Source organism: Planococcus citri, chromosome 5, assembly GCF_950023065.1.
Source record: "Planococcus citri chromosome 5, ihPlaCitr1.1, whole genome shotgun sequence".
Classification (NCBI taxonomy): domain Eukaryota; kingdom Metazoa; phylum Arthropoda; class Insecta; order Hemiptera; family Pseudococcidae; genus Planococcus; species Planococcus citri.
In genome coordinates, this window is record NC_088681.1 from 47,699,993 (window position 1) to 47,723,925 (window position 23,933).

General features: G+C 33.7%; 6 protein-coding genes across 11 annotated transcripts in view; 5 read left to right on the forward strand and 1 right to left on the reverse strand.

The window, feature by feature from the left end:
- The window catches only part of Adcy2 (adenylate cyclase type 2 Ac76E), a 605,017-nt gene that overhangs the window by 158,907 nt on the left and 422,177 nt on the right, over nucleotides 1-23,933 (reverse strand). The gene's annotated exons all lie outside the window — the stretch shown is intronic.
- LOC135848487 (uncharacterized) lies at nucleotides 444-2,724 on the forward strand. 2 transcript variants are annotated; one of them, XM_065368403.1, is made up of 8 exons: nucleotides 444-579; nucleotides 1,142-1,288; nucleotides 1,358-1,574; nucleotides 1,670-1,746; nucleotides 1,829-1,898; nucleotides 1,972-2,148; nucleotides 2,233-2,414; nucleotides 2,486-2,724. In XM_065368403.1, exons 1-8 carry the CDS (start codon nucleotides 520-522, stop codon nucleotides 2,714-2,716), a joined length of 1,161 nt encoding a protein of 386 aa, XP_065224475.1. In that variant the 5' UTR covers nucleotides 444-519; the 3' UTR covers nucleotides 2,717-2,724. The 2 variants fall into 2 exon arrangements, with proteins under 2 accessions (XP_065224475.1, XP_065224474.1); XM_065368402.1 differs by lacking the exon at nucleotides 444-579 and adding an exon at nucleotides 936-1,064.
- On the forward strand, nucleotides 3,568-5,542 carry LOC135847942 (uncharacterized). The gene is made up of 8 exons (XM_065367683.1): nucleotides 3,568-3,685; nucleotides 3,798-3,944; nucleotides 4,032-4,251; nucleotides 4,343-4,419; nucleotides 4,489-4,558; nucleotides 4,637-4,813; nucleotides 5,012-5,193; nucleotides 5,273-5,542. Exons 1-8 carry the CDS (start codon nucleotides 3,629-3,631, stop codon nucleotides 5,495-5,497), a joined length of 1,155 nt encoding a protein of 384 aa, XP_065223755.1. The 5' UTR covers nucleotides 3,568-3,628; the 3' UTR covers nucleotides 5,498-5,542.
- On the forward strand, nucleotides 6,298-8,323 carry LOC135848249 (uncharacterized). Its single transcript, XM_065368087.1, has 8 exons — nucleotides 6,298-6,492; nucleotides 6,653-6,802; nucleotides 6,881-7,085; nucleotides 7,155-7,234; nucleotides 7,326-7,401; nucleotides 7,504-7,684; nucleotides 7,770-7,954; nucleotides 8,033-8,323. Exons 1-6 carry the CDS (start codon nucleotides 6,394-6,396, stop codon nucleotides 7,596-7,598), a joined length of 705 nt encoding a protein of 234 aa, XP_065224159.1. The 5' UTR covers nucleotides 6,298-6,393; the 3' UTR covers nucleotides 7,599-7,684; nucleotides 7,770-7,954; nucleotides 8,033-8,323.
- LOC135848889 (uncharacterized) lies at nucleotides 12,627-16,425 on the forward strand. Its single transcript, XM_065368970.1, has 9 exons — nucleotides 12,627-12,757; nucleotides 13,786-13,827; nucleotides 14,164-14,274; nucleotides 14,353-14,557; nucleotides 14,641-14,717; nucleotides 14,801-14,873; nucleotides 14,958-15,137; nucleotides 15,895-16,076; nucleotides 16,153-16,425. Exons 1-9 carry the CDS (start codon nucleotides 12,641-12,643, stop codon nucleotides 16,270-16,272), a joined length of 1,107 nt encoding a protein of 368 aa, XP_065225042.1. The 5' UTR covers nucleotides 12,627-12,640; the 3' UTR covers nucleotides 16,273-16,425.
- On the forward strand, nucleotides 17,703-22,894 carry LOC135848628 (uncharacterized). The gene is made up of 7 exons (XM_065368570.1): nucleotides 17,703-17,834; nucleotides 18,725-18,904; nucleotides 18,982-19,183; nucleotides 21,703-21,779; nucleotides 21,905-21,974; nucleotides 22,062-22,250; nucleotides 22,345-22,894. Exons 1-7 carry the CDS (start codon nucleotides 17,766-17,768, stop codon nucleotides 22,572-22,574), a joined length of 1,017 nt encoding a protein of 338 aa, XP_065224642.1. The 5' UTR covers nucleotides 17,703-17,765; the 3' UTR covers nucleotides 22,575-22,894.

Here is a 23,933-nt window from a genome sequence, read left to right on the forward strand (position 1 = left end):
CTGTGTTCTTCAACTCTTATGGCAAACATAGGTATGTACTCACCTGAAACAAAAAAAAAATACAGTCAGATTAGTACTAAGTAATTGATAATAACATTGCAGCACAAATTGCTTAGAAGTCAGATGAAACACCAATTGTTGTGTTGTGTGAAATGTCATATCATTCCATCTCCAAGTGTCTGGCTTAATCTAATTGTACATCGACTAGAAAGATCTTGACTTCAGATCTCATTTTCAGGGTTATGTTTGAGAAGAAAATAAAATCAATTAAGTATTTAAGACTCGGTTTGTAACTGCATTTGAGTTTGATAAGTCTAATTAATCTCTCAACTCACAAAATGATAAATGATTCCCATCATTCTTGTCAAATCATAATATTAATTACTCTAAAACAATTACATAAGTTATGAACTAACACAACTGGTATAAAATCAAGTCTAATAGCAGAATATTGATAACTGCAGCATCTCTGCATACAATGCTTGAAACAAAGGTTTTTCTACAACTCAATTCTGCAGAATGCATGAATCGTTGCAAATTATTGTTACTTGTGTATTAATGTGTCTCTCAGGTCATAAGGTAAGTACATTCTGTACTTTTTGGCACAATCATGGAGATTAGAAGTGTAACTCGTTCCATGACTGACTCATACATTAAATATTGGGCTTGGATTTTTTTTACTTTTTTGAAATTGAGATGATTAATCTATAATAGCAGATTTCACCCGAAAGGTCAATTTAGCTGCTCATAACATGACAAATATTCAAGTTCACTAAACCATAAATAATAACTATAAAAACCTGATAAAAATCATAAAATCGTTTTACATACCAACCTATTGTCCCAAGGGTTTTAACATTTATTCGGTTTAAAAACGTATCACATAAATTCAAAGATATTAGCTCAATAATTTCCATTTGAAAATTGAAAACCAGCTTGTGAATCACAGAACAAAATGCGTCTGTAACTATGTACATCTAGTTCTATGGTACATTGTAAAAATGAACCAATCATACCAAGTAATAGCAGCAATATGCGTTTTAATGTGTTTTGCAAATTACCAGGTAGTTTTAATTTGAACCTCTCTTATTTGAAAATTTGTAATAATCCAGTAAGTTATTACTTAAAAGTTGTATTTCAGGGAGCTGATACACAAATTGATGTAGTAGCTGACGCCAAACTAATTGTAGACAACAATAGAGCAGAACTAATTGTGATGAGAATTATACCATTTCGAACTCCAGAACAACGTAAACAAATCAACGATCATATTCGTCAATTGGATTATGTATGTTATACAGTTAATATCATTTTCTCCATTTCTCTATCTCGTCATAAGCTTGTTTGGATTTCACAGACACCTTTAATAGATCCTGATTATGAACCCGTCACCTTCTCAGATCCATTCACTGATTCCTACCTGGACCTATGCTACACCCTTCTTACAGATGACAAGAATACAATTTTAAGCAAATACATGACCTACTTCTTGAAAGCTAAAAATCCGAGTGTAATAATCATCCTCATGCTACTGGTTGATGACATGGGGACTTTCATGAAAGTTTACAACAGTCGTAAGTATTTATACATGACAATTATTGACCTGCAAATCACAAGTTTATCTCAAGTACCACCATTTTAATTACTTCTATTATTTTCCCTGGTGCAGAACACCATGATAGTTTCGACGAAAGTAGAAAACATCAAATGAAAAATTTTCGAAATATGCTCAGAGTTTGGGCTGAGGTGGGTAGAGGTGCAGATAACTTTATTTTGTATTTTGGGCAAGTGTTTTCTCTGTTTTACAATGATCAATCATCGTCTTTAGAGCATCAGACCTCCTGATGGCGATATTGATCAAAAAGCTGTTGATAATGAAGCAGGCTCTCTAAATGATGGTAAAGTGAACCTACTTGCACTTTTATTATTTTGCATTACTGCTTGTTCCAACATTATGAAAGTGGGTTGCAGAAAAACCCAAATGGGACAAAAATCGTGATCAATTGGAGAAGGTCCTCATGAAGAGTTCTTATAAAATGGCTAAAGCTATTCTAGAAAAATATGAAGAAAAGAATCAACATCCCATCGAAGATGACATAAGAGCCACAATAAAGAATCCATATCTTGTAGATGCTTACTGTTCTTTAGGTAACAAGGAATTTAATTTGAATTTTCATACGCACAAAGTGATATCTTATTTACACTTATGGTACTGCGTATTTCTCTGAAAAGCTACTTATATAAAGGACAAATACACCTGTTTGGCAAGGAAACTGCATGAACAAAGTGACAATGAAGATCATTTTGCCACATGGAATATTTTGGTAGGAACTCTCAAATCAGATGAATGGAAACAGATTGATACCAGTTTCAAGCGTGAAAATGATAACATTGGAGTTGTGGAATTCATTTCAGTAAGTTGCTCTTTGTTTATCAAATTACCTAAACAGCTTTCTGAGTATGAATTTGCAATTTATCATTACAGCATAACATCAAAGGAGATTTCGTGCTCATGGAAACATTGGCTTATCTTATAGATTCAACTTACAAACCAAAATTTCTCGGTGTTCCAGCACCAATAGCAACACCAAAGGTACCCTCATCTCCATCCCAGCCAGTATCTCATTTAAATGTTCCAACACCCCCTTCAGTGCCATCGACAACAGTGGTGACACCGCCACCATCACAGACAACATCAACAAATCCTTCCATGTAATTACTACAATGTCCATTTGTCTCAAATATATGATTTATCTACAAATACTTAATATTTGTATGTACTTATGCAATTTGTAAAAACAATATTTCATTCCATCAATTGGATAGCAACTGTTCACATGTTCAAATCAGCAAAGAAGGAGATTCTAACCAAGGGAGAAGAGATTTGGATCTTATCAAATTAGAAGATTGAGCATATATGAGCAATAAGCATGCCTGCAATAGATATGATTGGTTATTGTAATTATCTGAACAGATAACACATCTATTCAGGAAAAAGAGAACATCTGATTACATCTCATCAAACCAGTTCTAACCTGCTCCATTAGAGTAGATCGGGTCAACAAGGTCCAAACAGGTTTGATCATATATGTATAATCAGATGGAGGATCTAAAGATTTCCATTCAGATCAGGCGAACACAGATCTGAGGTAGAATCATCTGGAATCAAATTTTCTTTGGTAGGTCAATTTCCCAATTTGATCTCATCAGCCCCAGCCCCATTTTCCTGGAGAATTTTTTCACAAATCACCAAAACCAGCAAAAAATTATTCCCTTGTGCAGTAATCCATCTTCAAATCATGATGCTTTAAAACAATTTTCAAATACAAAATGGAAGTGGTAATGTCATTCAACACAACCAATTCACGTGAGTTCATGTCCATGATGTGGCAAAAATTCACCTCTGTTAGACTTTCAAACGCACGGATGGAAAAATCTGATACAAGAATCATAAATCGTCGTATCGCAACAATCTGCGCATTCATTGAATTTAAAAATGTACCCCATAAATTAAAAAAACGCGGGCTAAATGGTTTTCATTCGACTGAAAATTAAAAACTAGCTAGGGAACTGTAATACACGTGCAACTACATGCCATATCAAGCTTTTTGTAATATTGTACGTAGAAATGTATCGATTGTACGGAATAATAGGAGCAATATCGCTATGTTTCACCAGCTACCAGGTAATTTCAACTTGACACACCAATTTTACGTAAAAAAATTGAATGTCGGCCCCAAATCTAAGTGAGTTTTGACAAGGATTCGCTCAATACGAATTTGAAACTTGTATTTCAGGCTGCTGATACACAAGTTGATGTAGGAGCTGATGCCAAACTCATCGTAGAGCAAAATCGAGCCGAACTTGTACTCATGAGAATTGTACCATTTCGAACCCCAGATCAACTTAAACAAATCAACGACCATGTTGGTCAATTGGATAAAGTACGCATTGTTCTCATTTCCTTTCAAACAGCAAGCCTCTATTTCGAGAGTTCACTATTGATAGATAATTTTTGGCAAATTTTACAGACACCTTTAATAGACCCTGATTATGAACCTGCGACCAACTCCTATCCATTCACCAATCACTATCTGGATTTATACTTCGTTCTCATCACTGATGATAAAAATACGATTTTAAGTAAATACATGACTTGGTTCCTAAAAAAGAAAAAAGACGAAAGATGCATAATCAACCTTATGCTAATGGTTGATGACATGGGGAGTTTCATCAAAATTTATAACAGTCGTAAGTCAACTTTTCGGATACAAGTATTATTTTCAACTACATATTTTGAATTTAAATGCTTATCCACAAACTGTTTCCCTTCCTGGCGCAGAACACCACGACAGTTTCGAAGACAGTCGAAAACATCAATCAAAAAATTTTCGAAACATGCTGAGAGTCTGGGCTGAGGTATGTACCTATGTCAATATTTTGACGACTTCTTATACGCATTTTTCATCAAACAATGATTTATTTCAGAGTACTAGACCTCCTGATGGTGATATCGATTCAAAAGCTGTCGATAAGGAAGCAGATGCTTTAAATGATGGTAAAATTTATCTAAAACCGTATTCACATAACTGCATTATTGCTCATTAAATGCATTAAAAAATTCAAAGGGTTACAGAAAAACCTAAATGGGATAAGCATCGAGATCAATTGGAAAAAGTGCTTATGAAAAGCTCTTATAAGATGGCCAAAGCCATTCTAGACAAATATGAAGAAAAGAATAAACATCCCATCGAAGATGACATAAGAGCAACAATAAAAAACGAGTTTCTCGTCGATGCTTACTGTTCTTTAGGTAGGTAGGTACTTATACGTTCAATTTTAATTTTCATGCATACAGAATAGGTAATCATCAATATAATTTTTGGATCTTCTTAATGAAAAATGGATAAAATCATATCATATTTAATCTATTCTCTACACAAATTTATGTAGGAAAATTATTAATTCGTCAAAAATTATTCTAATTTTTCCTTCCTATTTTTCTGCAAAGCAACTTACATAAAGGACAAATACACATTGTTGGCAAGAAAACTACACGAGCAAAGTGACAACAAGGATCGTTTCGCCACATGGATCATTTTGGTGAAAACTCTCAAGCCAGACGAATGGAAACAGATTGATACCAGTTTCAAAAGGGAAAATAATAATATCGGTGTGGTGGAATTCATTTCGGTATTTTTCTCCCCCTTTAATCGTATTAATTAGTTTTTCAAGTAACCCTATACCCATAAATTTGTATTCATCGTTGCAGAAAAACATCAAAGGAGACTTTGTGGTCATGGAAACATTAGCTTATCTGATAGATTCGACTTATAAACCAAAATTTCTCGGTATTCCGGCACCAATAGCCACTCCAAAGCCACCTTCACCTCCAAATGTCCCTACACCACCTTCAGTGCCATCTACAACGGTAGTGACAACACCAGCACCAGCACCAGCACCAGCTCAGCCAACATCACCTAATCCTTCTCCTTGATAAATATCCTCATTTCTATAAAATATACGGTGATTTTACCACAAATATTTGCATATTTCATATTCAATGCGTAGCTCTAACGATCATTGTACAAAAATGAAAATACAGAATATTGCAATTCAATTAAACGAATAACAATCGTTAACTGACTATATGAGTGGGATGTTAAACATTAAAAGTGTGATGGTATTTTATTACGTTTAAATTATTTATCGAAGAGTGATTTTCATAAACAATTTTTTTTATTTCACTTTTCATTGAATGATTCGAATTCAAAGTTGATCTGCTCATAGAGTAATAGTTGAAAACGTGTTGAGTATTTGTATAATTTTTCGCATCAGCTTATAAAATGGTAAGTAACAAATTTTTCAAAAACTTGTTTTACGAGTATTTGGAAATTTTAAAATTTGAATATTTTCAAGTCGAAAATGATTTTATTTCAAGACGACTGTTTCTAAACCCAAATTTTACGCGTTTCTGAGCCAGATATCTCAAAAAGCGACCCCCTTCTCCGCAATTCTTATTTCACCAATTCATTTCTGAATTTAAACGTAAAAGTATCAAATTTCATTTCATTCTACTGAACAGAATGTTCACCATTTGAACTATCGAAATGTGTTTACTCAGGTGAAATTTACATGATATTTTTTCAGAGAAAAAAAAGAATAGAAAAAGATGATAAAAAATCAAAACTGCGCGTAGTAATTTAATTTCAAAGTCGTATTAGCAATAAATTCTGCGATTACACGTTTACACATCTGCTTCGTATGAAGTCATGAAAACTTGAAAAATACCAGCGACTCGATATAAAAATCAAACAAATTTTAATTTGCAGTCACTAGGTTCAAAATGAATGGCTACTATTGAAATTTATAATTTTTTAGCATTTTTTCCGAATGATTTCAAAGAAGAAAAGTACCATGAGTGAATTTTCTCAACATCAAACCATATTTGTCTTGTTTTCGTTCGTTATTTCATTCACAATCATCGATAAAGTAAGTGTGGTTTGAACTTCTATCCAACAACTTTATTCGCAGGTAGGTAATAATTTCAAACCATACTCGAATTTTAATCCAAAACAATACTTTTTAAACGACCACAAAAATAAACACTCGAATCATTTCGAATTCATTCGAAGTTTTAATTTTTTTGTAGGTGGCTGGCTCATCATTCGACTTAAACGCTGATGTGAAATTTCTCACCGATGCAAATTTCGATGACTATGCAGTGGCAAGCATCTTACTCTATCGAACTCCAGACCAACGTAAGCAAATCAACGATGCAGTAGGAAAAGCGAGAAATGATGTGAGTACATTTAGGCAGATAAGCACAAACCAACACACTCACAACAGGTCTTCATCCACGATTTTTTTTTTCAAACAGGACAAATTGATAGATGAGCAAACACTCGAAGAAGTTCTGAACAGCGAACCATTGACCAATCTTTGGTGTACCATGTTTTTCGACGAAACAGCTCTACTGGCTTCATTTTTTGGAGAATATTTCTGCAGGAAAGATGAAATATCCATGGCAGTGGTTCTGATACAGGTTAAGGATATGGACAATTTCATGAAAGTTTACAAAGAACGTAAGTAGGGGAAGTGTTGATATGAGATTCAGAAGAAGAGCAATTACCTTACTTAATTATTTCACGCAGAATATGAAGCTGGTAATTTTGAAGCAAGATGCCAAGATCAGAGCGAACTATTCAAAAAGCTGTTGAAAGTTTGGACTGAGGTTCGTATACCTTTAGCCACAAACCACATCGAATGCTTCCATAATAGTTTCAGAACTTGAGACACGATTAATGATTAATTTTAATTTGTAGAAATCTCGAGAACCGGATCCATCCGGTGATGTAAACCATGATGATGTGATGAAAGATGTAGAAGCTTTAAAAGCAGGTAAAATTGTATTCAATATTTTGGAACTTCGAGGAGCATTTTCCATTTCTTATTAGCAAGAGTTATGATGAAAATTTCATCCTCATACTTGAAATATTACAGAACAGCCGAACTGGAACACGAAAACCACCCAGCTGGAAGTGATCCTGATAAAAAAAACCTTTCAAATATGGCTCAGCTGTCATCGCAGAATATGAAAAATCACTCCAAAACACCCCCATTGAAAAAACCATCCAGCAGAACATCAAGGATAAAAATCTATCCGCAGTTTTCAGCTCTTTGGGTACCTACAAATTAATAAACATTTTCTGCTTTCGCAAGAACTTCGAATCTTGTACACCTACAGTTTTGATTTTCTTCTTTCGCAGCCATCTTTGTCAAGGATAAATATAAATACATGGCTAATCTCATACATGATCAAGATTACAATACGAGAACATGGTGGAATAGCTGGGTTATACTTTTGGCCACAAATAAACCGGAGGATTGGAAGCAAATTGACGCAGCTTTTCGAAAAGAATATAAAAACAAGGCTTTAAGAAAATACGTTTTGGTAATTATCGTTTTCGTCGCAAAAACGATGAATAATATTTTGTTCAATAATAAAAATGAATGATTATTTTTTTTTCAGCAAACCAACACAGATCATATATTCGTAGAATCCGTGGCTATGCTGATGGATCCATCGTACAAGCCATCGTTCTTGGATGACTCTTAAACACGAGATAGTTCAATGTACTCCAAATAAACAAAACCGCAATAGTTTTATTCTACAATTTTTTTTTTTTTTTTTGAAAATGTTAATTGATTATTGTTGAAGAATTCTCAAGATGAAAAATGATTGTAGACAAAATATAGTTACCTACTCAATTTACTGGCATCTGTGAAACTAAATTTGAAAAACTGATAGGTAAGTATATTTTTATAAATTATTAAATATTTTTCCAAATAAGAGCTTATGACGAGCATCTGGCATTTTTTCTTTAGAATAAGAAGTAAATTTTTATTTCAAATAAAAAACTGATCATACAATAAAGATGAAAAAAAGAGTATGACTATTGGATGAGTTGAAAATTAGGCTAGCCACATTAGATGAACAAAGATGTGATCAGAAAAAAATTTATAATTTCATTTCATTTAGACGGGGGCTCAAGTCATTGACCAAAATGTTCAGTTTTATTTCTAGGGAAAAACACAATAAAAAATTTTTTTCGAGGTTTTGGATTTTCAAATTTAAACACACAATTTTAAAAAAGGATTTTTTTAGCGAAATAAGATGGAACTAGGTATCCAACAAACAGAACAACACGAAAAAGTAAGGCTTTTCATGGAATATTCATCAAATATGTACAAGTATATACTTCAATTTTGCTAAGAGAGGTTGAAAAACAACAAAATTTTCAATATTTTTTAATACTTATTCGAAATTATTTTGAAAACAAAAAAAATTCAAAAGATGAAGAAGAGAATAAAATGAAGAATTTTAAAAGCTTAATTGAAAAAAAAAAAATACAAAAAACAGTAGATACCAGAGTCCTGCACGGTATAGTTGATAGTTGAACTAGTTGAATCGGCAACGCTAACTACGGTTAACTATAGAGGTGACTCATCGTAGGCAATAGTCAACCTGTCTAACGATGCGTTGTTATAGTTTTGACGCGCAGATAACTAACCTAATCGTCGGACGGTTATTCAGATAACTATTCAACTAGTTGGAATAACTATTCCAACTAGTTGAATTATCCACCTACAGCATATTATCCGAAATCTTATCAGAAATATGTATTGTAACCCCATCAAAGACACCCAAACCGATTGATGAATTTTTTTTTCATTTTTGTAATCGATGGATTTTTTATTCACCCATGCCGTTTTCATTATCATGAAAAAGCTACTAGTCAAAATTTAGTTTCAGTACCATTTGATGCGTTCTTGAGGCATTTTATACATACTGTTTTCGTGTTTTTTTTCTCGAAATGAATCCTACCAATGCCAAGGAAATGTGCAAACAGGGGGTGTGGGTGACTTTTTCTGATGAAAAATATAAAAGTAATGTATGGAAGTGTTTTTTTTTAAGTTGTTGTCGCAACTGACGAAATTGTGCCAAATTTTGGAGCCAAAAAAATCAACTTAATGCATCAGTTATTCTAATTTTCAAATTATTAATTAGATTTCAATTCTGCAGCGTAATTTTTCATAAATTATTTTCCAGAATGAAAAATCAACTTCCAAAATTTAAGAAACCAAACAAAAATAAATCTCTACAGGCTTGGTACCAGTGCAGAAATGTGCTAGATAACGAAAAAGTGTGAAATTTCATTCGAAATTACCAAAAAGCAAAAAATTTTCACGTGTAAACCTCTTAAATTGAATATGATTTTTTTATAAGTACCTACCTCAAAAATTGAAAATTTTCTAAAACTCTCGCCCTCTCTTCACTCGTATAAAATCATAAATATTCTCTTCTCTTCTTGAATTTAATTTTCAAATGCCAAAAGACTAACAAAACCCCGGAAAACAATCGTTAATTTTTTATTTTGAATTTCTGTACCAACCTTGCTGCAGAGTAATTCAAATTTTTAGTCAAGTACACATCATAAAGGTATCGTTGTTAAACATTTCAAAGTATTCAACATTTTTTTTCCAACTTCTACGTTCCAAAATCTGTTCTAACTTCTAACCACATCTGGCTAATCAGAATGAAAAATACTGGAGGGGAGGGGGAGGGTCTCTTGCTGAAAAAAAAATTAATTTTCAGAAAATTATATACATTACATACGCTTCCTCAAAATTCAGCTTTTAGCCCTATAAAAAAATTGCTCTGTCACCCCTCGCAAAAATACTCGGAACACAACGAGAAATAGTTGGATCAACTAGATAGTTAACCATACCGCACGAAGTAACTGGAGTTAGGAGTAGTTAGTAACTATGTGATGCGCGCGCCGTCAATAGTTATCTAGTTGACAACTCATACGTTAGATTATTCGAATGCTCCCACAGATAACTAGTTGAATCAACTATACCGTGCAGGACTCTGGCTAGATACCTTTCTGGCAACATTTTGCAAAAAAAAAAAAAAAAAAAAAAAAAAAAGACACTATGGCAAAAAGCAGGATAGAAACAGGAAAAGAATAATAAGTAGGAGTGTTTGACATTCTGCAAAATGACAGTGGGGTGCAAATATTTAGGAAAATTCGTGCATTTTCTCCATCGATATTTAAAAAAAAAGAAATGCATCTGTACCTTTGAACAAAAAAAAAATATAGTGATGGGGGGGGGTGCATAAGGATCTACTGCACCCCCGCCGATCTTCCGGGACAACTTTTTTCTTAAAGGGGAAGTTCTAACGAACATTTCTAGCCCTTGTCCTCAAAAAAAAAGTGGCCCTACTTACAAAATGGCGGCCATTTTGATTGACAGATCAGCCAAAATCACAGATTTTGCGTTCCAACGTAGGACTGGAACGAAATTTTTTAAACCGTACAAAGTTAGATCGAAAGAGCAGGCAAAAATGTCTGAAGTGCTAAAGTGCCTTTTTCGATTTTTGGTGAATTTTTGAAAATCAAATTTAGGCCAAAAATGAGGGGAAAAAATCAAAATTTTACCAAATTGACCTAGAAAGCTGAAATTTGGGATATACCCTATTTTCGACCTGCCAAATCGACTGGAAACTGTTTCAACCCGTTTTGAGCAGTTCTGGAGCCTCCAGTAGATTTTTGAAACTCAAAATTCCCACAAAATTTCATCAAATGGAGTTGGAATTGCCGAAATTTATACTGCATGCAAACTAATTTCAATACGCTACGAAGTCGACTGACGAGTCGTTTTGGAGCCTCCAGCGACTGTTTTAAAATTACTGAACCCTCCAGTAGATTTCTGAAACTTGAAATTTCAACATAATTTCATCACTCCGAATTTTTTGAAGATTTTATGCTTTCAAAAAACTCCGCGCCTATTCCTGATATTAATTCAGTGTTGTGAAAATCATCACAAAACACACGTGCCGAATAACAATTTTTATTAATTTTAAATGAGTCAAAATTGTGTAGCCCTACGACCCTCCCCCTCTATGCCCAGAAATCTCCAACAAATCGATTGAAAAATTCCAAAAAAAAACGAGAGGAAATCATCTGATCGCAATAATTATCAACTTTTCTGCAGAAATTACTAAACTGTCTTCGGTCTGTGTATACGACTCAGCTCATGTGATATCCCAACTCGACAAGTGAATTGATAGGTAATTAGACTATTAATTTTTTATTTCATAACATAATTCAAATTCTTCGAATTTCTGCGGCACGTGTCTTCAAAAAACATACAATAGAGGTCGAACGATACATAATTCCCGTCAAATTTGTTTAATAAAGTGGGCCGGATTTTCTTTATTTAAAAAAGCAGAGTTTAATGTCACGAAAGCTCGCATGAATCAGTGTCAACGAACAAATTTTGGGGCAAATACTGAACAGACACGAAATGACGTTTACATTGGACAATTATTGTAAATGAGTAAACCAGGATTTTTTTCAACGTATGTAGTACGTGTGAGATTCAATGTATAATTCAAAATTGCCAAATTTTTGGAACTTCGATGCAGCTGAACAGTTTTTATTACATCATTTTTGGGGGGAAAACCATTACCGCCTTGGAGATTTATTTTCAATTCTATAAATGAACAGGTAGATAAACCTAACCAGAAGTATTCAGTGCTTGTACAGCTGTTTCTTACACAATGAATATTGAGCAGAACATCAGAAAAGCTCGATTGTCAAGATATAAAACATAGAAATTGTATCCTGCCAAATCAAATAAGTATCTATTCATTTGTAACTAAGATGATGAGTTAAAAGTTAAATAAGTAAAATTTGAGTTCAATTCAAATTGTAATCATTAAACACAGAAAGTTTACATCAACCAAATTTAATTTCCTCAACTACGGTCATTCGACTCGATTCGAATTTTATCAAGTTAGATGGGTAAAAATTACAGACATTTTTCGCAATTGATCAGGTACATAAATCGCCCTTCAAAAAATGCAAAAGGGTATTCTGAAACAAAATCATCGACATCAAACTCCACCAATTGATCTTCAACATGACCTGCAAGTTCAAACAAATCCTGAGCAAATATGTGAATCACGTTCACCAACAACTCGCTATGAACGTTTGGTTGGCTTGCTTGCAGCAGACAATGCAAATAATTGCGAATTTTCCTACGTATTTATTTGACGTGTGCTTTCCACATGCGTAGAATTTACTCGTACCACGACAACGATCATTCGACGGTAATAAAATTGAAAATGAACACGTTGCTGCGCAAGCTGGTAATTGTTTTCACATTCTGGGGATCAGTAGGTAGGGTAAGTTGGGTAAAATTATAATTATACAGGAATAATAAACATTACACGTTACGTAGGTGTATTTAAGATAGGTAGCTTTTTACCATTTTTCCAGGGTTGGCAAGTAGACTATATAGTCTACTTTACACGCTTTGTCTACGTGTAAACAACATTACTGTAGACAACGATAGTTTACATGTAGATATTGTAGACTATGTAAACTATGTAAACTACAAAGTAAAACGGTTTTCTGTTTTAGACTAAAGCCTTTTTTACAATGAATTTTGGCAGAAGATTTTGGAAATATGTGGTGAAAATCCAAACAGTGTTCAAAAACCAAACAAGATTCAAAAAACATCCAAAAACTAGATTTTTGGGAATTCGCGTAAAAAAAAACAAACCTTCTTTGCACAAAAGCAATACTTTTCAGTTTTTGAGAATTTTTGGCAGAAAAACGACTTCTGGATAGGTAGTAAATCTTGAAAAAAAATCTTTAACCATATTGTCGTGTTGAAAAGTCAGAATTTGAATCTCTCACAAAGCAAAAGTTGACAATTTTAGCAAAACACAGCAGTTTCCGAATTTTTCTCAAAAAACGAGATTTTTTGCAGTTTTTGGGTAAAAAAAGAAACTTTTGAACAATTTGTAGACAAAAGTAAGGCTTTTTAAACTTTTTGCAAAAAATGAAAATTTTCAGCAATTTGGCTCAAAAAACAAGGATTTTTATCAATTTTTGAAGTACTTTATTTTTGACAACTTTTGGAAGGGAAAAAACTTGAAAAAAGCAAATCTGACAATTTTTAGTAAGAAGGGAATTTGGGAATACACAACTTCGAAGTTGACATACATTACACATAGTCTACAGGAAGTCTACTTTACATGAAGTTTACATAGATTACGCGGCAAACGTAAACTATGTAGACAAAGATAGTCTACGCGTAGAGAACCAACCCTGCATTTTTCAATTAAAAACTCGTAATTCAATCGCAGAGAAATTCAGCCAATCAATTAGGCCTATTTTCAATTGATTTTTTTTTTTTTTGTAATAGACCTCGTCGGACCAATGCGTAGATGTGAAAAAAGATGCCAAAGATATCGTCAAATACTATCAACTAACAATACTGGCAACTCTGTTGAAAAATTATGTTTAATCCTCCTAGCGGCCAGGCAAGTAACTAAATCCTATCAGAAGCATTCTGATTGGTTGAATTGAATTTTGCGGTATTATGATGTTTTATCAGTTCGTTTTTTTAGTTTGTTGTGTGGTACTGATAGCCGCGAGATTTAAATCGACCAATCACAGCCCTTGACATGAATGCCTATTACTTACTGTTACTTGCCAAGCCGCTCAGATAGCGCCCTTGTTGCGACAAAAACGCCCAATGTATTTTAAATGGAGTTGCCAGTATTGTTAGTTGATAGTATTTGATATCGTCGACTCTCGTTTCAACGAGCTCACCGTAGCTGAAATTCTCACAACGAGGACACCAGAACAATGCATGCAAATCAACATGGAAATAGCTAACATTAATGGAGGGGTATCTAATAATAATTTTTCAACTCATTTCCGTGTTATCTACTCCGATAAGTTCGACATTACTATTTTTTCATCGCAGGTTCCGTTAATAGACGATAAATACGTTCCTTATAAGGATTCGGGTTCCACGTATAAAGATATACTGTTCGCTCTCGTGACAGATGAAACTATTGTCTTGGCTAAATATCTCGGAGAATTCATGGGTCGTAAAGATCCCAAGTTAATAACGATCGATATGATATTGGTCAAGGATATGGGACATTTTATATCAATTTATAATAAAGGTAAAATCACTGCGATATCTTTTAAAAATAAGGCAGATTAATCAGTTATCATCTCGAGTTAATCTGTCTATTCTGTCACTCAGTACAGGGGGATGGTTTCGAAGATGACCGGAAAGAACAAAAGGATCCATTTTGTAATATGCTAAGAGTTTGGGCTGAGGTAAGCGATTTACATTATCACAAACTGTTCATATTTCTAGTCACTTTGTTGTTCTAATCGATTTTTTTTTTTTTTTTGAAAAGTCCAATCGAGAGCCAGATGGACCTCCTCCAGCTGAACAAGAATGCAAAGATGTAATGATGAAAATGTACGATGGTAGGTTTTTGTTCACTTGATATTTTCCTCGATCAATCTCTGAATAAAAATACTCAATATTCGTTCTTTTGATTGTTTTTATAGAACAGCCGTTTTGGGGAACAAACAGGGACGTCTTAGAATCAATACTCATAAAAAAATCCTGCTCATATTCTGTAGCTGTTTTAAAAGTCTATGAAAAACGTCATCCAGGAGATGATATAGAAGACGATTTATACCACGTGCTGTACGATGATGATTTACTGTTCGCCTACCAATGCATGGGTAAGGAGAGTGAATTTGCATAGATCAATTTATTATTCACGACTGAAGCGTTTTTAAACTGAAGAAAAATGTGAGAAATGCGAACTTAAAGGAGGTTCAAAATTAGTGGAAAAAATTTGGAAAATGAAAAATTCAAGTTTACCCTAAAATTTGACCTGATTTTTCACTTCACCTTAGAGTGCTTCAGTAGACGAATAAACCTTTACAAATAACAGAAATTTCGTTTTCCCCTCTATCCCACCCCTTCTACATATGAAAAAAATGCTGTTACATTAATTTGTATTTCATGATTTCCAACAACCCAACCCCAAGAATTTTTTCCCGAATTTCGTCACTTTTCACTCCAAAATATTGCGATCGATTTTGAATCTCAATTTCTACCCTTCAAAGAGATTTCCCGATCTATACAACCACCCCCTCCCCCCACCCCTATGTCTTACACAGACCTCAGGATTTTGAGTTTGAAGATATAACTACGTACATAATATATTGAATTTTGACTGATTTAACAATTTCGCAATCCCCTCTCTCCATGAAATACTTCGAAAGAACTTGAATGAAAATATTTTAACCAGCTTTTTCAAAAGCATTAAAAATTATTTCACACATTTTTCACTTTTGATCAAAATTCAAAAGGAACGGATGATGACGATAGGTAGTGACAAATTCTACAGTAAGAAATAAAACTAAATTTATGTCGGTTCTTCAAGGACTTAAGATACTACTGACCAAATTGTACATTTCATTCAACTCACAGCTGGTCACGTGAAGGATAGGATCAAACTATTCGCAAAGCTACTGCATGATTTTCGTGACAGAGGTGATCGTTATTCGGTTTGGATACTAATCATCGCTCTAAATCGAGGAGAAAATATAGCAAAGATCGATGCCGCCTTTAAAAAAGATTACGGAGGAGAATCGTTGAGTAGTTTCATTTTGGTAAGTTGTTCAGATACCTAGTTCAGTTTTCTTCCAGGAAGACTTGTGATAAGTAAATTTTTCAAATTGTTTGTAGAAAAAGACAGGTGATCCAACGGTCATAGAGATATTGGCTAAATTGGTCGATCCGAATCATAAATTGAGTATCCTCGCTCCTTCACCTCCGGGACCGCCTGGAACTGTACCACCACCATAATCATCAAGAGTAATCTTGGTATCTGCATTTTTGAATCAGATTACTCGAATTTTTTCTTTCATCTGATTATAAATTTTAAACATCATGTGCATTGTATACTTGCATCAAATTTTGATTACATAATTCATTCCATTTTTCATTAAAATTTCACGAATTTTTGAAATGATATCTCAAGCATGCATCTGTATAGGTATGTAAATTGGTAGGCGTTGAGTTACCAGTTGTCGAATTTACCTGCACTTAGTTCCGTTCAAGGGTTTTCAAAAATAAAGCAGAATTGTCATCAAAATGACAGCGATGAAAAAACTGCTCAATTTGCAAAAATTAAGATGCTTTTATTTACCAAAACGATCAAATGTGGTGCTACCCTAAAATAAATATCACACAGTATTATGGTCAATTTTTAGACTTTCACCCCTTCCAATCCCTTACTCCCCACTGTAATTGAGAAAATTACATCAGATAGGTAATCTTTAGGTCAAAATAAAGGCCAAGTCTATACGTTTTTACCTTTGAACCTGATACGTAATAGAATGACATTGATAAATACCTAGTCCTACTCTACAAAATTTTTCTAAATTTTTTTTAAAGTTCAACATTTCAGAAAGACGTCATCTTTGAAAGTTTGTCTTTTAAGTCAGGTGTAAGGTCGAAAAGTATTTATACTACAATGTTGAGTACAGGCATCTCAATCGAATTTTAAGAGAAAAAAAGGACTTTAGACCATTTTTCAACTGAACATTATTCATTCGATAAATATTTTTTAATAACTTTTTCTGTCGTGCCAATATATATTCCCCATTATTTAATTCACTTTCAAAACTCGTCATTTTACTCGGCAAAGTTTTTTTCTCATGGCGAAATTTTCGTCCCCCCCCCTTCCAAAAACCCACCTCCAATTTGGTTCATGTCAGGTACGAAATTGAGTAAAAAGACAAAAACAAAAATTAATTGCAGAATTTGCATATAAGTATTGATCGAACCTGAGAAAATAACAGGACGAGAAAGATTCTTAAGGGGAAGGGGATAAAATTTTCAGGGTCCCATTTGGTGCATACGCCAGGTGCCCCCCCACCAACCCGGTCTGTCATTAAGTGGGATCACCTTTCCAGTCCTTTATTCGAACTCTCACCAGAAATTTCCCGTTTTGATTTATAATTGAGAGGGTTAGCTTTACGTTTATCTCACACGATTTCAAACGTTCAAATTCAAATAAAATAATATCAATTAGTGGAAAAAAAATAGTAAATTATGTAGAACATACCTACTCGGACAGACAGACAAATGAGACCATTTGCAACGTACTTATTCAAATAAAAGTTGTTATTGTTTAAAAAAAACAAACATTATTCATCAAGCAATCGCAATAAATTTTAATGATGAACACTCGAGTAAATTTGCGCACACACAAAATGTACAACGACGAAAAGAAAAATCACCTATATCGAATAAATAACATCGCTTTTAAAATCGTGAGAAAGTAGTATCTAAGAATGAATTTAGCGTTTGAATGGTTCTTTCGATATTTGATAATTTTTTCGTCATTTTTCTTCAACGAACAGGTAAGTTCAAGAAAAATGTAAATATTTATTAAGGTGGATGGCAAAAAAAGTTGACGGATTTTTTTGACCAAATTCAACAAAGACCTTCATTTTGAGTTGAAAGTTACCCAAATAATTTATTAGCTCTGCAGGTGCCCCTGAAGAAAAGATTTCGGCCCTCAAAGAGGCGGCATTTTCGAAAAAATCGTGGTTTTTTCGGTACTGTCGCTGCACAACCAGTTTTGGGAGAAACGGCCCAATCTGAAATGAAATTATTTGAGATTCTGTGTCAATGTATAGGCCAGCAAAAAACGAAATTCAATACCATTTTAGGGTTCTAATAAGCGTTTGAAAAGTTGCAAATCGCTCATTTTTGGATGAATTCCTGTTTTGAAAATTTTTCTGGAAAATATTTCGCATTAATTATGGCTAAATATCGAAGGATATCATTCCTGAAACTGGGGAAATATTTTAGAACACAATATAGTGCAAATTTTTCAGTCATTTACAATTTGAAAAAAATCGAGAAAAACGACCAAAACGTTCTAACATTTTTTCAGTTTTTTGAAATGTAAGCAATAATGATAGAAAATTGAAAACTACTGCCTTCCAGAGTACTTTCTCAGTTGAGTAAATTGTTGAACGACTTTTTTTTTTTAAATTAGAAATTTTATTGGTAATATGGGAGTAGTATTACACAAGCATTCATATTTCATGTACCCACCCCCACCACCTCCAAGTGCCATGAAGTTTTGTATGAGAGTAACTGAACGACTAATAAGTGAGTATGAGTATTTTTCATTGGTTTTGCACTGAAATTTGATACACAATCCATGAGTTACGTAAGTAGTACAAAATACGAACAATTTAAGGACTGTACCTACATATAATTCACTTGGCAAATTTTCCAGAAAAAAATGATATGCCACTGTCAAAACGCCAATCCGACACCTCCACCAGATGCTCAAAAAGATGCTAAGGTCATAGTAGACTCAAAATTCGACCCTTCGACTATCGCGAAAATTTTGCCATACAGGACCAAAGAAGAATGCCAAGCGATAAATGGTGCAATAGCTTCATTAAATGGAGGAGTGAGTTAGATTTACTGGCATTCAGTTTAATCAATTCTCATCATTAAAAACACTACACGCAATGAGATCTTCCATAGAAAAATTTAGTTCCTCCCGATTATGAACCTCTGAAGAATACGTCAGCGTACCAAGATTTGCTATTCGCTTTGGTCAACGATGTGTTGACAGTTTTTAGCAAGTACATGGGACGTTATTTGGATCTTAAAGATGAAACTATGATTATTATGATTTATGCACAAATTGATGACAGAGAAGGATTCAAGCACAGATATGACGATCGTAAGTATAGATTCTCAAATATCTTGATCAATGATCATTAATCAGATATGTTTGTTCAAGGGATGGAGATTGGATCTGATGAGGTCTGAATAGATCTTCTATAGTTACAAGGGTGTGGGAGAATTCTTGATTGACCCTCTAACTTTCATATTTAATTTAATAATTCAGAAGAATAAATTCCCAACTGGATGGAAATGTTAAAAAGTAATTCCTGTTTCAAAAAAAGAGGCTTTGGAAAAAGTTACTAACTATAGGCCAATATCATTAATTCCGGTTCTCGCAAAACTATTTGAAATGGTTGTATGATATGTTACCATTAATGTATTTAATCCAGGTAATGTATGAAATCTAAGTACAGTGGAGTCTCAATAGCTCAAACTCCGTTAACTCGAAGCAAAGTCTGTTTCCCTTCAACTCTCTATAAGACTCAATGTAAAATTCACCTTTTTACCTCAAAGTAAAAAGTCCAAAACCTCCGATAATTCGAAGTGAAATTTTTGAAAAATATAAGAAAAAACCTCTGTAAGTCGAACTTGGCCAACATTTTGCCTCTATAACTCGAATTTCTTGTTGAAAAAACGTGTAAATTCAAATCTCATCGATGCAAGCCTCTTTTACAAACACATCGGAGTTATTTAAAGTACATTTACGTCCATAAACATGTATTTTTCTCTCAAATACACAGGTATAATGGCTACGTGTTTCCGCTTCATTCCATGGTAAAAAAAACTTTTATCTAATTCAAACTTTGCTAACTCAAAATATACCAAAAACAAACTTCCATAACTCGAAGTCAATTATTTCTCGCTTCAGCTTTGAGTTATCGAGACTCCACTGTAATTGAATTCAGTACCAAAAATATTGTTTTTGAATTTATGATGGGATTTTGCAATTAATTGAAAAAAGCTCTCTTGGTGACATAAATTCTCATGTTATTTATTCATTTTTCACCCAATGCCCATTCCACATTCTATGGATATTAATAACTTTAGGAAATATAGCTTGCCCTTTTTTTGTTTTTATTTATACCCCCCCCCCAAAAAAAAAAAGAAAAAGTAGTAGTATCATGTTTTAAAATTATCCAATGATTTCTATTTTTAGTTGCAGTTGCTTTATAATTTACACACTTTTTTTCATTCGTTTATGCGTTTTTCTAGTCGCAAAATAAGCAACAACTTTTTCTCAAATTTCTTCTTTTGCGACATCAAATTTTTTTTAGATATGTACATATTTTTTTTCTGTTTTGTAACCTTGCAATGATGGCTCATGATGAAATCACCAGATCATCAATTTGGGTTCACTCAAAGTGTGAGAACCTTGAAAGGGTTAAACATTTCCAAATGTGCAACAATTACCTTTACTTGGAAAAGAGGTTTTCTAGAAGGTGCAAACACAGTCAGTGGAGGAAGAACTTTGTTGCTTAACTACAGTTTGGGACCTAGGTGTAAATCTTGATGTATGGCTTACTTTTGAGGATCATGTCAATACTGTGTTAGCTAAGGCAAGAAGGATGGCATATTCTGTGGTCAGAAATTCTGTGCACTTCAGGAGGATAAGTACACTCAAAATTCTATACTTTTCATTCATAAGATTAATCCTTGAGTTTGGGATACTAATCTGGTTCCTTCATACCAAAAAATTCATAAAAGAACTTGAAAAAATTCAAAACAGATTTCCAAAATACCTATTTTTGAAGACTATTGAGTATTAATACATGTATCCTTATGACCTATCATAAAAAGAACTTTTAGAAGGATTTGAAATTGACTTGTTAGAAAAGAGAAGAGAAACAATTGCAGTAATGTTCCTATAATGATCTCATCCACTGTAACATAAATGACTGTAATCTTATGGGAAAAATTAATTTCTGGGCCCCAAAAATCCATTCCAGACAGCAAAAAAATATTCTCCTTCAGCAATTACCATATATCTACAATGAACGTGTCTCTCATTAATAACATCATGAGTATCTCAGATGCTTTCCTCTGTAGGTGGACAGATGCTGATATTTTCAGTATGGGTAGGTTGGCCTTCAGGCATGTGGTGAGGATGGCGGGGAATAGGGGCACAAGTGTGGTGGGATTTCCTTGTGAGCCATCTTGGTGTCAGTTTTTCTCTATAGTTTATATTGTTTTTTGTTTTTTTTCTTTTTTTCTCATCTTATTGTTTTTTGTTTTCTCTCTTGATGGATCATCATTTATTAAAGTTTACTTATGATCTTTCTATAATGACCGTAGGAAGCTACGGTCATTATGTAAAAGCCTTTACGATATCTTTTTCGTTTCTTTTTTGTACTTTTCCCAAAATAAATAAAATAAAATATGATCGAACCAGTTAACATCAGAAATTGAATCCGAGGAATGAAAAAATGTAATCAGTTTTAATCGGGTTTGTCTTGTTGCATCCAAGATGACCAGATCAGATCCAATCATTTTACACTAGATGCAAGTATAAATTTAACGTTGGAAATCCAATGAATATTAATTATACTCTCTTATCTGTGCTTATCTACACAATAGAGCATAAACGCTGTTTTGACGATGCTCGCAGAGATCAAAGGCATCCTTTTGCAAATTCGTTAAAAGTATGGTCAGAGGTACTCGTATGTTCATCAACTTACCAATTAACACGTTGTTTTACCCAATCTAGTTCTTTTGACTTTCTTGCCCATACCCATCACGTTCATTATCTAATGACACTACATGTGCAACTTGTTGACAGTATAACAGATGTCCAAACTCAGATTACCCATCTTTGTATACATGTACATACGGGATAAATTTGTTCGGTGGTAAGTATTTCTTGGCCTATCAAAAACCCAAACCACATACGCAGCAGATAAATTACCTTGCTACATGACACGTTTGGTTGAATATAGATCGGAAGAACTGGGACGATAGAAGTAGACGCAAGTTGGAAGATGCACTGATGATACTTCCAGGAGATCAGTCAAAGGGTATTTTGTATTGTTATGGGAAAGATAAAGAAACTCCACAACCAAGTATTATCAAGGATATCCATAATCACATACACAATGACGATCTCAAGGATTTGTATACAACTTTAGGTAGAACCAAGCTTTTATGGTTAACTACTTGATCACTACAAAGTCAACACTAAACCGACTTTAACTAATCCAACGTTATGTTTGTAACTTTCAGTACGTTACATTCAAGATGCTAATGACTATTTGGCTGAGAAGCTTCACGATTATTGCGATGGTCGAGATAATTGGGCAATGTGGATAATCGTTGTCACCAGATGTCGCGAAGATACGAAAGGACTCGACGAATCTTTTCAAAAACGATACAACGGAGTGACGTTGAAACAATATCTCGATGTAAGGGTGATTATTCAAGATCCTGTACTCAAAAATATTAGGAAGAAATAACTCTTGCTTCTCAGTTTTTACTATTTATTAGTGCAAAGCTTTTCAAACACCAAGTGTTCATCATCAGGCTTAAGAAAATTTTGCAAATGGTAAACAGGATCTACAGCCTCCTCCACCGGTGCCTGAGACACATGCAGTCGATGACCGCTAAAATGGGTTTCTGTTTTCCATGATATCAGTACATACATACTTTGGTTCAACAATTTCATTTGATTAAAACTGTTGCATAATGATACATTATAAGTATTTTTAATGCAAAAAGATGCTGTGTATCAGAAAAATGACCCAGGTATTCTAAATTCAATTACATTGAAGCTTACAATGACTTATCAAAGCTGGATTGTTTCACATGCTTTTTCATCTATTTACATACGAGGGAAGTTCGAAATTCTTTGTCACAGCATCACAGCTAAACGGCTGGATAAAAAACGACTGAAATTTTGACCGTAGACTCCTGTTATGGTGTAGATGGGTCACTGGACATTCGATTTTAAAAATGTTGCCTTAAAAAGCTACAATAATTGAGCTTCAAAGTTTTTATGACGTCACGAAGATGACGTCATCAAGAGTTTTCATTTCGCCGCCGAATATTTCGGATTTGCTAAGCATTTTACAAAATCATCAAACCTTCAATTTTTAACATACTTAAAGAATAGGAGGTCGAACGAAGGTGAAACTATTCCTGAAGAAACTCGAAAAGTATGGGTGAACTCATTGGCCAGGTGGCAGAAAAGATGTAAGATGGAATTTGAACATTTTAATTTTGATAATAATTGAAAGAGCAATATGGGAATAATTTGATTTTTTGGCTTGAAAATTTCAAAATGTAAGTGATTTATTGTAGAAAGAAGCAGATTTCTGAGCCTTTGAAGAATTTGTCTTTGAACAACAACAAAAGAAAAAAAACATTTTGCTTTATATGTAGAAAGATTCTTTCGGGATTAAAAGACAAAAATAAACCACGAAAACACCAAAAGGCACTAGTAGGAATAATACAAGGATGGGAAATAAAAAACCGTAACATACGAATTATTCAAAATTTCGACTTATTTGAAATAGACTAAAGTAGACTGAACTCACACAGCGAGGTCAAAATTGCACGAATCACAAAGATTGATACAGTTTTACTTACCAACACGATCAACAGTGAAATCGCTAGTTCCAGTCCTTCATTCGAGCTCTCCTGAGCAATTTCACGTTTTGATTTAAAATTGAGAGGTTACCTTGACGTTCATTTCACTCGATTTCAAACGTTCCAATTCAAATAAAATGACAGGTACGGGTATTCATTTGTGAAGTAAACAATCAGTACGTACTTATTGACACATGAACAGACAAACTAACAAAAGACCACCTAAT

Excerpts from the sequence above, each read along its gene's own strand:
- LOC135848487 (XM_065368402.1), top strand. The coding sequence starts at position 1,002 with ATGAACCAATCATACCAAGTAATAGCAGCAATATGCGTTTTAATGTGT. Across the intron at positions 1,575-1,669 it reads CATGAAAGTTTACAACAGTC|AACACCATGATAGTTTCGAC; the intron begins GTAAGTATTTAT and ends TCCCTGGTGCAG. Across the intron at positions 2,149-2,232 it reads AGATGCTTACTGTTCTTTAG|CTACTTATATAAAGGACAAA; the intron begins GTAACAAGGAAT and ends TTCTCTGAAAAG.
- LOC135847942 (XM_065367683.1), top strand. The coding sequence starts at position 3,629 with ATGTATCGATTGTACGGAATAATAGGAGCAATATCGCTATGTTTCACC. Across the intron at positions 3,945-4,031 it reads ATGTTGGTCAATTGGATAAA|ACACCTTTAATAGACCCTGA; the intron begins GTACGCATTGTT and ends CAAATTTTACAG. Across the intron at positions 4,559-4,636 it reads AGCAGATGCTTTAAATGATG|AAAAACCTAAATGGGATAAG; the intron begins GTAAAATTTATC and ends AAAGGGTTACAG.
- LOC135848249 (XM_065368087.1), top strand. The coding sequence starts at position 6,394 with ATGATTTCAAAGAAGAAAAGTACCATGAGTGAATTTTCTCAACATCAA. Across the intron at positions 6,493-6,652 it reads CATTCACAATCATCGATAAA|GTGGCTGGCTCATCATTCGA; the intron begins GTAAGTGTGGTT and ends ATTTTTTTGTAG. Across the intron at positions 7,235-7,325 it reads TGTTGAAAGTTTGGACTGAG|AAATCTCGAGAACCGGATCC; the intron begins GTTCGTATACCT and ends TTTAATTTGTAG.
- LOC135848628 (XM_065368570.1), top strand. The coding sequence starts at position 17,766 with ATGAATTTAGCGTTTGAATGGTTCTTTCGATATTTGATAATTTTTTCG. Across the intron at positions 17,835-18,724 it reads CATTTTTCTTCAACGAACAG|AAAAAAATGATATGCCACTG; the intron begins GTAAGTTCAAGA and ends CAAATTTTCCAG. Across the intron at positions 19,184-21,702 it reads CAAGCACAGATATGACGATC|AGCATAAACGCTGTTTTGAC; the intron begins GTAAGTATAGAT and ends TCTACACAATAG.
- LOC135848889 (XM_065368970.1), top strand. The coding sequence starts at position 12,641 with ATGCGTAGAATTTACTCGTACCACGACAACGATCATTCGACGGTAATA. Across the intron at positions 14,275-14,352 it reads TAGCTAACATTAATGGAGGG|GTTCCGTTAATAGACGATAA; the intron begins GTATCTAATAAT and ends TTTTCATCGCAG. Across the intron at positions 14,718-14,800 it reads TGCTAAGAGTTTGGGCTGAG|TCCAATCGAGAGCCAGATGG; the intron begins GTAAGCGATTTA and ends TTTTTTGAAAAG.